This window comes from Mus caroli, chromosome 5 (genome assembly GCF_900094665.2).
Source record: "Mus caroli chromosome 5, CAROLI_EIJ_v1.1, whole genome shotgun sequence".
Classification (NCBI taxonomy): domain Eukaryota; kingdom Metazoa; phylum Chordata; class Mammalia; order Rodentia; family Muridae; genus Mus; species Mus caroli.
The window spans coordinates 113,135,599-113,152,827 of record NC_034574.1 but is presented as its reverse complement, the minus strand read 5'-3'; the positions used below and the strand labels follow the sequence as shown (position 1 = coordinate 113,152,827).

The window sequence follows — 17,229 nt, the reverse complement described above, 5'->3', positions numbered from 1 at the left end:
GTCATTTTCATTAAAATTTAAATTCCGGCAGGCACCATCTCTCCCTCCTTCTCTGTCCTTTGAACGTTTTTGACTGGCAACCATTTCACATTTCAATCTCAGCAGAACAAATTGAATTAGATGTTGAGTCTGAGCTCGGCTCTGTTCGGGCGAAGCCTGAGTGCGCCAGCCCCAGCTGATCCTGCCCCTGCCATCCTGGTCCTGAGCGGTGGCTGTGGCTGCAGACTGTGGGGAGGGTATGGGACTGGGGGGTGGGAGTGGGGGGATGGCAGAGGCGAGGGGACACATGGGGGGAGGGGGACTGGCTTGCACCTGATGTGAACATTTTCTAAAAATAGAAAATACTTATTTTTATTGATGTGTATCTATCTCTTTTCATGTGCCAGATGAGTGCAATTGCCTGTAGAAGCCAGAAGGGGGCGCTGGGTCCTCTGGAGCTGGGGTTAATGAGTAGTCTTGAGTGTGGCTCACTCACCCCAGTAGCTGCTGGGAACTGAACCTGGGTCCTCTGGAAGAGTGGTACAGTCTCTTAACTGCTGAGTCATCTTTTTAGCACCCCATGTGTGCATCTCAAGGCCTAGGATAGCCTCTGGAGTCTATCCAGCAAGGAATGCCTTGTCTCAAGGGAGATACCCACAGAGGTACCTTGGTTTGTCCTCAGGGAGGTACGACTCCCAGGGCCTCCGCTTGAGCAGCAGAGTCCGTCAGTGGTGCTGGCGCAGTTCAGCCTGTGAACCTGGCAGCAGGACTCAGAACCTGGCTGCATCACGGGGACAAGGAAGGGGCCCTGGTGATGAGGTAGAGTCCCCAGCTCTGTCCACTGGCCAGCAGTCCTGTTGAGGGCGAGACAGGGCTGCAGGAGCCTGGCTGGCCAGGGCTGAGCTCTACAGTGGCTGTGCACCCTGTCACTCATCCCAGAGTCTGGCCAGCCACGCCACAGGAGGATGCCAGGCCTGAGCTCCTCATGGAACCATCTCACAAGCAGGTGCCGGGTCAGCAGCTGCTCAGCACTGGTGCAGAGTCTGCAGCAAAGTTGTTCTGGCATCCCATATTTGCTGCGAGCTTTTGACTCCTTTGGTCCTGACCCATGGAGACTTCCTGTATGGCACTATCCAGCCCCGGGGCCCTGGAGCCATGTACCCTGGCAGTGCCAGCTCACAGCTGGAGAGCCTGCTCGCCGTCACTGTTGTCCTCATCTTCCAGCTGCTCCAGGATCCCATCCAACACTGCAGACCGCTTTTTCTTCGGGGGTTCTGTGGCAGATGGCAGAGAGGAGAAAAGACCCCGAGAGGGTTCAGCAGTGAGTGGGGGAGGCAGAGGTGTGTGGGGTGAGCACAAGGAGCAAGCAAACAGGAGATGAGCCAGGGAAGAGAACGAACATGGCTCTGGGCAGTCCAGCCTCCCATGGATGCCGCTTACCTGCCTCCCACCCTTGCCACAGAGTGAAGGACCCACTTGAGGGAGCCAGCGGCCCACCTGAGGGTTGCCTCCTCCCCGCCCACCAGAGGCCTAGTGAACCAAGGCAACAGCTGGGCTGAAGCAGAAGCCAGCTTCATTTCTATGCTGGCCGTGGACTCAATGTTAGGTACACAGCTGCAGTGGCCAAGGAATCCAGAGGGGTCCGGGGACCTTAGCAAAGATGGTAGCTTTGGAGGAAAGGGGTTATTTGATCTGGGCTTTGATGAGTGCAGAGGAGTTTTCCAAGAAGAAGGTACAAGTGCGGGGGGGGGGGGGGGGGGGGGGGGGGGGGGGAAGGGAGGGGGGGGGCGAACTTAGACACACAGCTGTTTCAAATGCCACTGATTTGAGTACCTACTGTATGCTGAAGCACTGGTGTCCTCAACAACCCCACAGACAAGAAACCTGGCAGGCTGGCTCTGGGCTGTTCTTCTCACCAGTTCTACTGCTGGTCTAACCATCCATTCACCAGTGAAGGCCTATTTCATAAAGAGGCTGCTCGCCCAAATCCCTGCCTTCAGGACACTCTTAACTCCTTCTAGGAAGCCCTCTGAATGCAGACACCTTACCCTTTATCTCAAGTGACTACAAGGCAGTAGATAGCACAATGTGGGCAGAGTGCCCGGCTCAGGCATGGATGACCTTGGCTCCTTCCGGGGTGGGTCAAGAATCCCTCTCATCTCATGCCTCCCATATTTATAAGGATATGGACCCTGCCCTCGATGGCGGTCCATGGCCCAGCTGCTCTCACCCCCTCCCCGTTAGCTTGGCCTTTCCTAGGTGCTCCCACACTTTAGCTGTGGCTGCCCCCTGAGACCCGAGCCCACAGGCAGCCCTCTGTAGCTGCATGCTGCTTTCTGAATCACCCCCAGGCCGGCAGAGGTCACACCCTGGTCTGTTTTGCCCCAGCTCCCCACACTTCCTTGGCACAGCCTGAGCCTCCCCTCTCCCACCATGCACCAGGCTCTTCTGTTTGGGACCGTGTCCCCGGCTGGGGCTCCTATGAGACCCCTGAGTGAGAGAGGCATGAACAGAGCTGTAGCAGCGCTGCCTGGAGACAAGGGAGGTGGGGGCACTGGCTGGGAGCTGAGGTCTGGCGGCTCTGCCCATCATGGCTGACTGTGGAAAGGGGAGGAAGCGGCCCGACTCCCTGCGGTGTCCTCTCTTCACTCTGTGCCTCATGCCTGATGCACAATGGCCTCAGGAAATTGGATCGTGGGCAGGTAATAGGGCTGGAAATAGACAACAACAAAGTGCCCCCCCCCCCCAGCTGTATCTGGTGCCCCTCCTGCTGCTGCTTGGGTGGGGATCCAGGACAGACTGGCTGGGGAGAAGCTGCAGAGGGCAGGTGCCCCTCAGGTGTCCTTGCTATTTCAGAGCAGACCCCTTCTGCCATTATGATGGTCCTTCCAGCACAGAGGGACCCTGTCAAGCCAACTCTAGAGCCCAACCCCCTCTCCTGCAGAACGTCTGCTTTGCCCTGTTCCTGGGAGAAGCCAAACTGTCATATTGTTGGCAACCAGTCCACAGGAGCCGGCCCCTTCCCTATCCTGTACCCATTCCTCTCACCTCAGGGCCTTTGCACTGCTGTGGCCTGTCTAGAATGCTCTACTGGGCTGCACAGGGGCCTCACGCCTGTGGTGAAGCATCCCTGGGTCCCCCACAGTACCCCTAAGACCTTTTGGCTTCGCTGCTGTTTGTCTCTTGCTGGAAGGCAGGGATGCCTGTCATGTCTGCCCCTGTGCTCCAATGCCTAGAACTTAGTACAAGCAGCCCTCAGTAAATGTCTACTGAGAGACTGATCGACTGACTGAAGAGGGCCAGGGTACAACTGGGCTCAAAGGGATCAGGCTATGGCAAAAGGAGCAGAGAGAAGAATGTATGAAGCCAAGAATGGTTTCCATGAACACCTTGCTACACAAGTGCACGCATGCATGCATGCATGCTCTCTCTCTCTCTCTCTCTCTCTCTATCTATCCTCTCTCTCACACACACACACACACACACACACACACACACACACACACTTCTCTCTCACCACAGAGACCTGGGCAACACCTGCCTGGGACCCCAGCCAGGAGCCAACTGACTCTTGGCCAGGACCTCTGAACACTGCCCTGCTAACAGTCCTTGGGGAGGAAGCCTTGGGGACAGCTTCATGGTAGCCACTGCCTTCAGCCTGTTCTCACAGCACCAGCCAGGCTGTCTCTGCTCAGAGCAGGGCTCCTTAGCCCAAGTCTTCATGCACTTTCTGAACAGCTGCTCTCTGGAGTGCCCATCTGCTATCACCAGCCAAGTCACCCTGAGCACGTCACCCCTGCTCTCTGCCACCTCCTGGGGTGGCTGTAAGGATGGGGTGGGTGCACCTTACTGATGGGTCGGGCTCAAGTCTACAGCCAGGGATGGGGGTTGGGCCACTCACCCCCATTTCTCCTCTTCACTGCTGCCACCCAGCCCCCCACCCCCACTGGCCTGTCTCCACATGGAGTGCCGGCTCCGCCTGGCAGGAACAGCTGTGGAAACCCCGCTTCCCCATGTCGGAGGCCTCCGTGGGCCTTCACCAAACAAACACAAAGCAGAACCCGGGGAAGGTGTGAAATAAATAAACGGAACAAGCCGCGCATTTTCCTTCCACGGCGCAGCTGCTCCTGGAGATAAACAACAAGTGACTGTCACCAAACATCAATACCGAGAAATGAACTCGACAAAAAGCTCGACCGGCCCCCAACAGCCCCCCAGTCCTGCCCCCTCCCCCCAACCTCCAAACACCCACTTCTGCATTTCTCCAGTTCCCACCTAATGGTTTTATTTTTCAATTAATTCCTTGACAGAATGCCAGCCCGCATCTTTTTTTCCCTTCCCTGGCTGGCAATGTCGCCTGCATGGAAGGCACGGGCAGGCAGGCGGGGGACTGTGGGAAGACAGGAGAAAGGCTTCAAGGGAGGAGAGGGAGGCTGGAGAGGAGAGCAGGGCTGACAGGAAGAAAGGACGCTGGAAGGGCCCTGTGAAGAGGCAGGTGAGACAGAGGCGGCCCAGGAGGGGAAGCCAGTAGGCCAGCAGCAGACCCTGCCGCTCTGGATGGAAGCTGCACGGAAGCCAGTTGCTTTCCCTGTTTGGGCTCAGTTCCCGAATGAAGACGAAGCGGCTAAGCACAAGTTGCATGTGCTGGCCATGCCTGGTACCCCAGGAGCAGGGAGGCTGGCACAGGAACATGGTCTGAGCCTGGTGGTGAGCGGCCAGCCTGGACAATGGCGAGATCCTGTTTTGAAATGCAGGAAGTGACAAGCCACAGGGCCTTCAGGACTTTGGCTAGCACAAGGGTGAACACTCAGCTGCCAGAAGGCACGGGCCAAGATAGACAAGAAGTGTTAAATGTACCATCAAGTGACTCTGACGGCCAGCACCCAGCAGAAGGAGCTGAGCTGCCATGGATGAGCTGGGACACAGGCAGGGTCGGGTCTCTAGGTGCCTGTGGGGAATCCCACAAGTTGGGTACATGAGCCCTGAGCTGTGGGGAAGCCCTGTGGGTACAGACCGGCTCTCTACATGGTGCTGAGCTCACTCTGGGGGCCTTTTTCTCACATCATAGCCAAGTGTCCCACTGACACTTGCCCTGCAGTGGAAAGTGACAGCTCCACCCTCAGTCTCGGCAGCAGAAGCTGAAGCAGAAGCAGAGTGAGTCACGGGGCAGTGACAACAGTAAGCCCACAGACCCACCTCCAAGGGCAGGGATGTGGATCTTACTCAAGTAAGGTGGGCAGCGAGTGGGGTTTGCTTCGCACAGACACATTCTCCACTGTGACAGCCCAGTGAGGAAGGGACCTAAATGGTGGGAGGCTGTAAAGTGGCCACAGGCTAACTTCTCTCCAAGATGTCCATCCTGGGCATCTTCCTGCCTGGAGGTCCAGATAACTGGACTGACCCTGTACATGCAGAGCCCCAACTTCGATCACAGTGGGCTTAACCCAAGATAGGGAAGGGGCCCACAGTGGCCTGGGGTCTTCTGTCCTTGGCCTATGTGAGTGTGGGCTACCAGGGCTGGGAACCCTGTGCAGTCTTAGGAGAGTGGAGGCTCCCACAGGCTCCTGCAGCCCTGCTTAGCCTGGAGGCTCATTTTCATTATGATCTTTTCTTCCTCCTGGGTCCAAGCTGAGATGACACGGAGACACATGGCTGTGGAGTAAGCAGGAGTCCCAGCATTGGGAGGGCCGTGTGCTGTGGACTGGGCAACAGGGAACACACATCTCATAAATGTACAGTGGCTCTGCAGGCTTCCGTGTGGGGTGTGGGACCAGGGTGGCCGGATCTGATTTCCTAAGAGTGCCTTGAAACTGATTTCCAGGTCAGATCTTCCAGTGGCCAAACAGTGATGAATCCAATACTGTTTTGTGTTCAACATGTTGCAGGCAAGACACCGATGGCTCAGCTGGTGGCTGCTGGTCTGCGTGCTTCTTGTTGCCTATCACAGGCACTTGAGGCCGCCACGGAAGCTGTTCCCCTGGCTTCCCCTGGCTTCCCCTGGTTGGGCCAGGCTGCATGTCAGGTATGCTGGCCAGCCTGTACCCTCTGGGTCTCCGGGCCCCGCCCAGGATGGTGGCCAGGCCCTGCCCCTCCCACACCGCCCTGCGGTACTTCTGTCAGTTTAATTCTGTGATCGATGAGAAGGAGCAGGCGAGATGGCCCGGCACAGCTGGCTTCCCCGTTAGCCCTAGCAGGGATTCGTGGGCTTGCCGGCGACGGCTGAGTGAAATGTTTGCAGAACGCACAGAACACAAGTCAATAACAATTTAGTGGGATTGGGAGCAGGTCCCTTCCTCGCACGGACAGTGGCTCCCAGGGGAGGGAGGCACAATGTGCAGGGTATTGTCACATCTCTTAGAGTGGGAGGCTCAGGTGTGTGTGGGGGGTGAGAGGGAAGCAGGGGGCGTGGCTGGGCCACACCTGCCCCAGCAGGCCCCAAGAACCTGCAGGCTCCCAGTATACTTTCACTGGGAGATGAGGTTGCTGTCTAGAGGCCCTGACACAAGCCCCTGTCCATCTGCACCTTGGCTAGGAGCTGCCTGGGCCCACAGAGTTCCACTTTGTGAGCCTCAATTCCTGTTACCAGCTGTGGCAACTGGGGGGAGGGGGGGAAGGGTGATAAGTATCCTGACCTCTTGAGGCAAGAGCCATTGATGCAACCAGGAGCCAGGATCAAAGTCCTCTTGCACACCCCGTGTCCTCCTGGGACCCAGAGTGACAGTCTGGGGTATCCAGAGGAAGGGCTGATACAACCAGGTCTTGGGAAGAGTGAGAGGTGCCCAGATGAAGGGCTGAAATGTAGAGCTTACACAAAACCCCCATCTCCAGGGAGTTGGAAGGAGGCAGGCCAGGGGATGTTTTGAATAATAAATTCTGTGACTTCACATACTTGCTTGAACTTTCCGCCTATGATTTTGAAAGCCTGATGATTATGTCTTCACGGCTCAGATCAAGGAGGCCCATTTGCAGGGGCTGATGGAGGATAACGGGCTCTTGTGGTCCCCGGTCTTTCGAAAGCATGCCATCCTGCCGATGCTGGAGGTGTGGGATGGGGGTGTGTGGGAAATGCTGGCAGGCTTTAAATATCATCTGTATGCTGATAACTTCAAATTTATATCGCAGCTCAGCCTTCGCCCAGAGCTCTGAACTCATCCATCTATTTGCTAATATCCCTGGGGCATCCTGGGATATCTCAGACCCAGCTTGGTCAGACTCCCCACTCCGCAACTGTTCTTGGCTTCCAGGGCTTGCGCAGCAGATGGGCCCCACCCTTGCTTCTCCCCTGCCTTCTCTATGCCACCCTGGCCAGCTCACCCCTTTCCCAACACAGCCAGTCTCTTGGCTGCTTTCTGCCCTGCAGCCTTTGGCTGTGGTCCTGGCCACCATCTTTGGATGACCCCAGTATGATCCCCGGGCCTGGTTCCAGCGCTATCCCCACGCAGCAATAACAACAATGTAGACTCACGAGGTTAGTTGATGCTGGCCTTCGATTTAGTCTTCCAGGGCTTCCCAGGGCAACATGAGCAAAGTCAGGCTTCCTGCCACCGATGGCCAGACCCCTGCTGGCTTCTCCTGTTTGGTTGCTACTCTCCATGCTGGAGCTCCAGTAGTAAACACACTTCTGCCCCAGGGCCTTTGCATCGGTAGGCACCTGGGCTTGTACTGTTTCTCCCGTAGGTATTTGGCTGGCTGGTCCCTTGTAGTCACACAGAAAAGCTGACTTCCTGGGAAGGCTTGTCCTAGTTGCCATATTAGATGCACCCCTTCCCTTGGGGTATGTTGTAGCATCTATTCTAATTTTCTTCAGGAAACCTGCCGCCAACAGAACTTTGATCCTTATACGCTGTGAAACTTGGCCCTCTCTCTTATACAAACACCACATCCATGAGGGAAAGAAGGAGGGAGAGACAAAGCCACATGCCTTCGCCCAGGAAAGCTTACACTGAGGCTGCTACGTCTGTGCACACCGCCCAGGACTCAGGAACTGCAGACAATGTAGGGCAGGAGGAAATGGGGTATCTGTTCTACAAGGGCCCAGAGCTGTGTGTTCCTAGGAAAGCCAACAGCTGACTCTGTGTCTGTCTGGTCCTGTAACATGGGACCTGTCTCCGAGTGTGCTAGGCTAAGGTGCCACCAGGCTTCTAAACTGTGTGTAAAAGTGCTAAGTGTTGCTGTTGCACAAAGGCCCTTGACAGAGCTCTCTCTGGCTTCCCTGAGGCTGAGCTCATCTTTAGAAAGACTTTATGAGGCTGCATCTCTGCAGAAGGACAGGGCTTTGAGGAACAAGGTAAAAATATCAGGCTCCAAACAGGGCCTGTCCTAAATAAGTCTGGGCTGGGGTAATAGCCTGGCTGTGCTGAGCCTCAGCACCTGTACCTAATGTGAAGGTGGCTGCAATCAGAACCGCACAGGACCCAGAATATGCTAGATGTCCAGCTAACATCAGCCGCGTCCATGACTTGTTCTAACGGGGCTCACTCATCTGCTCTGTGGACAGTTATGAAGCCAGCTTTATTCTTTAGGAGACAAGGAGGGTGGCTGTGTCCCCTGGAGGGTTAAGCTAGTAGGGGAAAGGGTGTATGTATGTGTGTGTGTGTGTGTGTGTGTGTGTGTGTGTGTGTGTGTAACACAGAGAAGAATGCTGCAGGCCTGGAGGTGAGGTGGTGGGCTGATGGCACAGGTGTCTGGTTTGTGCTCCATCCCTACCTTGTGAGGCTAGGAAGGTGGCTCAGAGTGCCAGGCCAGTGGCTGTCTGGCCAGAACTCCTCCTGTCTGTGCCAAGGGCTCTTGTTGTGTGTGCTCTCTGTCTATGTTGCTCTGGCTGGCGTCCCCAGGCCTGGTGGGCAAGGGATAAGGCGGGTGGGGGGACGGCAGATCTGCCGGCCACTTGCTATGCTGCTCATGCTTGAGCCCCTACTCTGGAGGTGAAAGTTGCAGCCACTAACCACAGCCCATCAGGCCTCCCCAGCTGGAATAAGACAACAGAGGGAAGCCTAGCCACGCTCCTCGCTCCTCGCTAAATGAAAGCCGTGTGCTGGGCCTCCCTGCCTGTGAGTGCTTAAGACCGGTTGGGCGGTGGATCGCTTCTGGCCATTTTACTCTGTCTCTGTGCTCGGGGTACCGTGGCCTGCCAGGCCCTGAAAGCTTCGCAATGCTGCGACCCTGCTGGTTTGTAACACGTTCGGGAAGAAAGGGACACAGCTAGAGGCAGACTTTCTTCTTTCTTCCCCTCCTGAGCACTCTTTTCACACCCCACACACCAGGCAGAGAAGAAAACCACTTCACCTACTACAGGGCCGGGGGCTGGAGACCAAATATCTGATTCCTGACCGGGGAGGGGGGCGGGTGGCAGGCAGAGAGCAAGGCGGGGAGAGTTGGAGGGAGGGGAACAGGGAAGAGGACCAACTGGGATAGTCCAGGGAGGGTGGGGGTGTTGAGGGAGGAAAGGAGAGGGAGAATGGACTAGAGGGGACAGCAGCCTCCCTCCCTTCCTCCCTCCCTCCCTCCCTCCTTAAGGCACCTGTCTGGCAGTAACTTCTCTACTGACTCAGGGTGACTTCTTCCTGTGGCCTGGCCTATATACTGTGGTCTTGCCAGGTGGGTCCTAAGCACCAGCTAGGGAGGGACACTGTGATGTCCTGCCATTGCCCAGGGACTGCAGATAGCATCAGGGATGCCGCATGGGACAGACAGGGGGTGGGGCTTAAAGCAAAGCTCCTTTAGACACCAGTAAGTGGAAAGCCTGCAGTGGGCTAGCCTGGGGCCCTCCTCCTGTGTGCCAGGCCCTGTGCCCTGGCTGGAGACTCAGCAGCATCAGGCTCTCCCTTTCCTCTGCCCAGTTACATCCTCCTCAGTCTACTAGCCGAGTGGCCAGAAGCCAGGTGTTACCTCCCTGGAGCCACAGGCCCTCAAGGTGATGACACCCTGGGTTCACTGTAAGGATGGCAAAGCTGAGGCTGAGACTCACTAGGGCCATGGAGCAGATAATAGGACAGACAGACAGACAGACAGACAGACAGACACACACACACACACACACACACACACACAACAACATAAGGGTGCCGACCGGATCAGCCCATGCAAAGGCTCAGTTAAGAGAATGACTAAAAGCTTAGGTTTGAGTTCCAGCTGTGTCATGGGGTGGCTGGACACCCCTTAATAAGTTTCTTGCCTTCTCTGAGCCCTTTCTGATCTGCTAAATGGGTCAATGACCGTTATCTGTCTCCCTGAGTCCTGGCAAGGCCTGACAGGAGAGGAGAGGCTCTGACAGCAAGAGACACTGTGTCAGTTAGCCTGAGCTATATATACAGTTCAGCTGTCTCCTTGGACCCAGGAACGGCATGTCTCCACCAAGCCTCCCATGTCAGTAGCGGGCTGTGGGAGAGGTATGGACTGCAGCCCATAGGCAGGCAGCCTTGTGGGGCCAGAGTTTCCAGGCGTCCACCTGAGGTCTGAGTACCTTCCTGGCAATGTTCAGGGCCCATGCCGGGGCTGGGCACAAGTCCCACTTGCCCTTGGGTTCTGCCAGGGCCCTGGAGGCTCAGAACAATGCAGACCCCGACACAAATGAGCTAGTACTTTTCTCGGCAGGGAAAAGGGCAGAGGAGAAAGGAGGCCCGGGCAGGCTTCGGGGGCCCACAGCCCTGTTCTTAGGACTTCAGCTGCTGTGCACACGTGCAGGATAGGGTGGAGGATGGGGTGCACACTGTCCCTGGGACATCTACATACCTGGCAGCCTTGTATCTACCAGGGTACCTGCAGGGCCACGCCTGGCAGGTGCTACAGCCATACTCAGTACCCATGGCCATCTTGGGGCAGCTGGAGAGGCAGACACAGGGTTAGTTATCTTCCCCAGTCTCATTACCACACCCCTAGTGGGGTCCTGTGGCTGTAAGCAGCCACAGAGATGGCTCGGACACATCAAGGGCTGGCTTCTGCTGCATCCTTGCGCCTGGGAGGTGATGATGCAGTCTTTGGAACTCAATTTATTGAAGGGTCCTCTGTCCACACAGAGCAGAAGTGCTGAGCCCACAGTCTTAGAGGCCTGGGCTGGGTGGTGGGGCGACCACAGGGGAGGTGGGCCCCGGCTCAGGAGAGCGCCTTCCACAAACATTTGCCGACGGGTGCATTTGGGGCTGTCGATGCCTGTCGATGGAGACAGGTTCTGTCTGCCCATCAGGACTCAGGATCTTATTGAGCTGTTTGTGAGCCCGCCACTGAGTGTGCACCATCTCCCGCTTCTCTTGCTTTGCATTTGTTTGGGCTAGAAAGCTCCTAGCCCTGGATAGAAAGCCTGGCATCACCTGGAGACTGAGCTAAATAGGGGTACCCGATAGGAATGGATCACGCCAGGTACAAGCCAACAGCACACTACATTTGCCACAAGTGGGGGTGGGGTAGCTGGGCCTGGCCAGAATGACAAGCCATCAGAAGACTTAAAAAAAAAAAACAACAAAAACAAAAACCCAAACCAACCAACTAACCAACCAACCAACCAACCAGCCAGCCAGCCAGCCAGCAAACCCAAACAGCAGTGGCAGCAACGACAACAACAAAACCAAGAAAGTACAGGGACAGGCACAGAGGAGCCGATGCAGTGACCGATGCCAGGAGGGCAAGTCAGAGCAGGGCAGGGGACCAATTGCATGGAAGCAGCATCAGCCCTTTAAACAGGGCATCCATGTCTCACAGCACAAGCAAACACAGAGAAGAAGGTGCTATGCTGATCTGGAACAGCACATAAGAGGGCTCAGGGTCCTCCTCAGCTGGTGGGGGACAGTGACCTTAGTAAGAAGTATGGCGGGCAGGTGGCGTGGCTCTGGGAAGACCGATGGAGGGCCAGGGCCAGTCTTGCTGGACTGCTCTTAACCCTCCAGGACAATGCACCCTATGGTCCTCCACTGGCCCTGGCTCCTGAGGCCAGCTTTGTAGACTGACAGCTTATAGCAAACACCTTCAGGGGACGAGGGTGGTCTCTCTGAGCCCAGAGCTAGAATTCCTGTGAGGCCCCAGTGCAAGGATGACAGGGTAGGAAGACTGCCTGTCTCTTGAGGTGACAGCACCACTGACTACAGACAGGGCTGTCCCAGCCCCAGCCAGAACCTGTTTGCCAGCAGATGGGAGGAGGGGACCAGTTCCCAGCTGGGTGGCTCAATGGTAGCTGCCTTGTTCTGCTTTCTGGGGACCACTGTGAAGGTACTTAAGGAAGATGGGCTTCCAGTTCAAGTCTTGACGTCCTTGTGAGGGGTGCACACCCAATTAGAGACAAGGCTCAGTGACTCCAGCCCCACAGACCTCTCTAGCTCTCCCTGACTCCCTCCATCTCTCAGCCACAGGCACAATGGGCCTCTTTGTTCTCAATTTTGGGCTGGGCTACCCACGAAGGGAAGTGGATACCACTTCATCCATGCCCACAGCCCTGCTCAGTCACTATGGTGTCTCACACATGAGGACAGCTGGACTCGGGAGTAGGACAAACATCTTTAAGGCCAGTGTCACCTTGCTGAGTCAGCTGGGAACACAGAGCTTGGATCCCCAAGAATGGCAATACTAGAACTTGGAGACCCTATGATTCCTAGGGCCAGCCCGCAGGACACATTTCCAGCACCCCCGGGCTTGAGGTATCATGTTTTGGAACCTGAATCAGAGACTATAATATGAACAGAAAAGACAACTGCCTTGCCCTTGTTGCTTGCCTTTGCCTTACCTACCTGCAGTGGACAAGGTAAGCCGCCATGCACATGGCTGTCCTGATCCAAGGTGGCTTGAAGTGGCAGGAGGCCTTGGGGCTGCACCCAAGTGAGGGCAGCGATCCAGGTAGTCCCCATCCCAGCTCTTAGCCCCAGAACCCCCGAGTCAGCTACTCCTACCTTGGAAGTGCCTGGCTGTCTTCCTCCGTAGGGTCTGCACGGTCACCTCTGAGTCTGCCCATTCCAGAACCAGCCTGCGGCCGTACAAGTGAGTGCTATGACACAGCGCATTGAAGGCTTTCTGGAGGAGGAGGCAGGAAAGAGCTGTGTGTGAGCTGTGAAGGAGCTGCAGGTGTTGCACACAGACCCCCTCCCCAACCCCCTTGTGACTTGGGGTGTCTGGCAATGCTTCAGGGTGCTGCTGGCACACTTACTTCACTAGTGAGCTAAGTTTGACATGAAGGAGCTGCAAACAACTGAGCAGCCAATACACTCATTGCCTGGGCCAGGCGGGTCACCTGTTTCCCTGGGTGGCATCTTATCTGTTGTCTGTGGAGGGCGACCCCACAAGCCTCTCACCCAGCTGGCAAGTCACCAGAGGATACATGCACACTCCCTCATGGTAACTTGGTGCCTGCCCTCTGTCTGTCCTGTTTGTTCCCACTGTCTCCTTCCTGGCCCCCCTGTCCTTTCCACTAGGGGCTTCCGTGCCCAGTTCAGCACCCCAGGCCTTGAATATGCTCTTCCTCCTTGCTCTGCCAAGCTCCTTCCCCCGCCCCAAACCAGGCTTTTCAACACTAAATTGAGATATAATTATACAGTCAGTGTATTCACATGCAGTCATCAGCATATGATTCTAGAACATTCCATCACCACCTCAAGAGAAAGACACATTTGGCTGTCACCCGGCAAGTCCCCCAATTCTTCTCCCAGATCACACACACTTCAAACCTACTTCCTGCTTTTATGGATGTACCAGCTGTGGGCATTCATTTGATCACTTACACAGCACTGATCAAAGCCCTCAGTAAACATGGCTGACTGAGGCTCAGTGGCCTTGTGAAGGGACAGTCTCTTCCAACTCTTCTGGAGACATCCCATGACACGAACACGGGACTTCAGTGGCTAAGAAGTCTCTCAACTCTAGAACCAACATATCTGGGGCAAGGTAGACCCTGTGCTTCCTTTTTCTCAAGGTCTTAGGCAGGTTAAGGGGATCTTCTGAGCTCAGCATTTTGAAGTGGAAGGGTCAATGCAGCCAGATTTAGGACCCTGAAGAGGAACTAAGGTGACTCAGTGTGGGCACACGGCACGTCCACCTACATCTCCTGTGCTCTCAGACGAATTCCCTTAGCAGCCTCCTTCTCTCCACAGAGTGCTAGGCATATATAGGATGCTCTGGGGGCCCCTGGAGGCTGCAGAGCACCCAGGCTGACAGCTGGAGGAGGGTGACATGGGACCAGGAGGGGAGCCTGCCTTTCTCATTGTGCTGACGCCTAGAAGCGCTCACTCATTGAAGGCTGGAAATGGCCACTGCTCCTTGCCCATGAGGTGACTGCTATGGTTAGAATGTGTTCTCAAGAAGATATGGTGGGTTCTGACCTTGGACACCTTGGGAGATGACTGTGCTTGAAAACAATGGTTGAAGTAACCAGGTTAACACTGGAGTAAGGCGGCCCTAGCACAGAAGGACTGGTGTCAGACAGGGCAGCATTGTGCAGTACACCACCAAGCATCACAGCCTGGGGACAGCATCTGGGAGAGGGAGGCACCGGTCACATATTATCCCACACTATCTTGGTTTGGGGTCCTGTAACTCCAGGGTGTGTACTTCTGTTCTGTAAGCTGCAGGATGTGCGAGGGAAGTAAGGCCAGGACCTTGGGCTGGTCACTGCCCTAGCTCGGTCAGGTCCCGTCTCGGAAAGGCTTCGGGACTTACAGCAAGCAATGAAGGCAGCCCGCCCAGAGTCTATTCAAGACAAATAGAATCTGGAAGGACGGGAGGCTCGGGGATGCTGGGGTAGGTGGGAGGGGAAGTGGTAAACAGTCACTTGGCCAATGGAGGGAAGGCTTCCACGTCTTGTTCTTCTCTGCACTGCTTGAGAAAGGCCAGGTGCAGCTCCACCCTACATACACACTTTTTTTTTTTTTTTAAGTTTAATTTAGAAGCCTCTCTTGACTGCCGGCAGAGCCCCTACCATTTTTTTTTCCAGGCAGATATAAAAATGCATCTGGCCCCCGAGCCGAAATGGCTCATTCTGAGCTCAGAAGCGCGAGTGCTCAGCTGTCGGGGGGTGGGGGTGGGGGTGGGGAAGGAAGGCAAGGAGATGGTGGGACTCGGGGAAGCCTCGAGACCAAGAAAGGAACTGGTGGGGAGTCTGATGAAGGAGCTGCATCCTGGGGACAAGGCAGTCTGGGACAGCCACAGCTGCATCTGGTGGCTGCTCCATCCTCACTTACAAAGCAGGAAGAGATCTTGGCAGGAAGGCCCAGGCCTTCTTTCTCATGGTTTGTTTGTTTGTTTGTTTTTCAATCTATGTTCTACTGCCTCAGAAGGCCTGGTGATGCTTCTGTTCCCTGCAGGAGTTCATTTAGCCTCTCCCCGGCTCTCCCTCTCTCTATACCCCTTTGGCACTTTAGTAGCCCCTCATTGGAAGGGCTTTCCATACTCGGAGGGGTATGGGGGCTGCAATTCTGCAGCCAGTTTACCTCAGTTCAATCCCCTATTCCATCACGTTCCAGCTATGTGATGCAGGCCAGGCTGCTTAGTCTCTGAACCTAGGCTGAATCAAATTTTAGAAGGAGCAGCAAAGATGGAGGTGGGGACACTCAGAAAGCCATCTACTCCTAGCTCAGAGCACTGCCCTGCGGCAATGCTGTCTGGTACATCGTCATAAGCGACTCCTCAGTCTGCAGGAACCAAGAGTGGAAACGGCGGCTGCCGCTTGCAAATGCTTTTATTTTTTTTTCTAAAACACAATATGGGGTTCTCCAAAAATAGCAGAGCCCTTCCCAGCTCTGACTGCTGAGGACTGAGAGACACAGGCTATGCTCTGTGTGCCTATTCCTTGAGCTGCAGTGTGGTGTCCTCAAAGCTTTCCCCCTCAGGGTGGTACAGTGCCTGGAGGTTAGAGCCAGCCTTGGGGAAAGTAGTACACATGCTGAAAGGAGAGATGGCGTGTGACTGACTGTCTGCCTGAGGCACCTTAGGGATGGAATGAGGAGGGAGGGATGGCCCCCTTTGGAGGGGATTTTGAGCTAGGGCAGGGGCAGGGGCAGATCCGAGAAGCATGGAAGATTCTAGATGCCTCAGCAGGGAGAATGTCAGCCACCAGCAGCTTCTTCTGCATACCCAGCCCCCATAGGAACACCTCGCCACCTCAACCCACTCAGGGAACTTGCCTTTGCCCAAACAGTCTGGGGGGGGGGGGGCTAGTGTCCTCTGGGATGTGTCGTCCTACGGCTAACAGTCTTCTTGGTGTGGCCTAGGAAGCCTCCAGGTTGGATAGGTCTACAAACACAAGACCCCAGCCTGCTTATCCACTGAAGGGTGACTCACTGGTCTTCCTCCCACTTCAACAAGGGACAACAAGGGACACTGTGTGCTTCATCTTCTCGAGCACTGAAACTTGGCCTAGCCTGCAAAGGCCCTGCCACCCTGGGCCTGACACACCTGGTGTGGGTTCTAGCACCCATCACCAACCCATTGCCACTCGGTCCCTCCCTTAGCCAGAACACTGCTCTGGGTAACTACTCAGTAAAGCAGAGCCTTCCTTTGCCGAGGGTCTGGAAGAACACATCTCCACGCTGGTCAGTGTGATTCTGCCTAAATAGTCTTTCAAGCCTGGGTTTCAGAACACAAGGACACAGCTATCACAGCTGGGGCCGCTGCACGCCTGATTGTAACCTGGACTCGGTCACTGCTGGGGTCACTTCACACTGGATAGTGATCTGGACTTGGTCTGGCTTTACATCTAGCACCCATGGCTTTAGGTCCCCTCTGAATGAACACAGCTGCCCACTTACTGGCACAGGAGATGCACCAGCTTTTACCCTTGCCTGCTGGGAAGCCCATAGCCCAGAGGACAATTGGATTGACTCAGGTTGACACAGAGAATGACAAAGAAAAGCCAACTGCCACCTCCTGGTAGCCATAGCCAGCTACCCTCAGCTCCATCCTCTACAGGTCAGGGGCCTCCCCTTAGGGCCACAGCCAGTATGGTCTCCCTGTCTCTACAAAGGGGGTGGTACAGAGGAGACTTGGTGGGGTGTGGGAGATGGGTGGGAACTCTTTCCCATCCCAACCTCGAGACAACAGCATGGGCCACACCCTTCTTCCTTGAGTCTGTCCTGAGGGTTCAGACATTTCCTCACCATCGGATCCCAGAGATGTCACTATTCAAGGTGAGTCCCTCGGATCTATTTACTTGAAACACTGTGGTTGGCCCTGCCCCTGCTGGATCCCAACTCCCACTGGTGGGGGTCTGTCTCAGGTGACTCCTATCCCAGGAGAGCATCTACCCCAGGTCCAGGTTACCACCATCACGGTCTCTGGCTT

At 55.6% G+C, this 17,229-nt stretch overlaps 1 protein-coding gene across 1 annotated transcript in view; it reads right to left on the bottom strand.

Annotated features, from left to right (window-relative positions):
* Nucleotides 1-329: 329 nt before the first annotated feature.
* The window catches only part of Rbm19 (RNA binding motif protein 19), an 83,364-nt gene continuing 66,464 nt past the window's right edge, over nucleotides 330-17,229 (bottom strand). The window contains exons 23-24 of the mRNA XM_021162701.2: nucleotides 12,852-12,972; nucleotides 330-1,253 (exon numbers count right to left, since the gene is read on the bottom strand). Of these exons, the coding sequence (XP_021018360.1) occupies nucleotides 1,156-1,253; nucleotides 12,852-12,972 (219 nt within the window). The 3' untranslated portion in view covers nucleotides 330-1,155. The remainder of the gene's footprint in view (nucleotides 1,254-12,851; nucleotides 12,973-17,229) is intronic.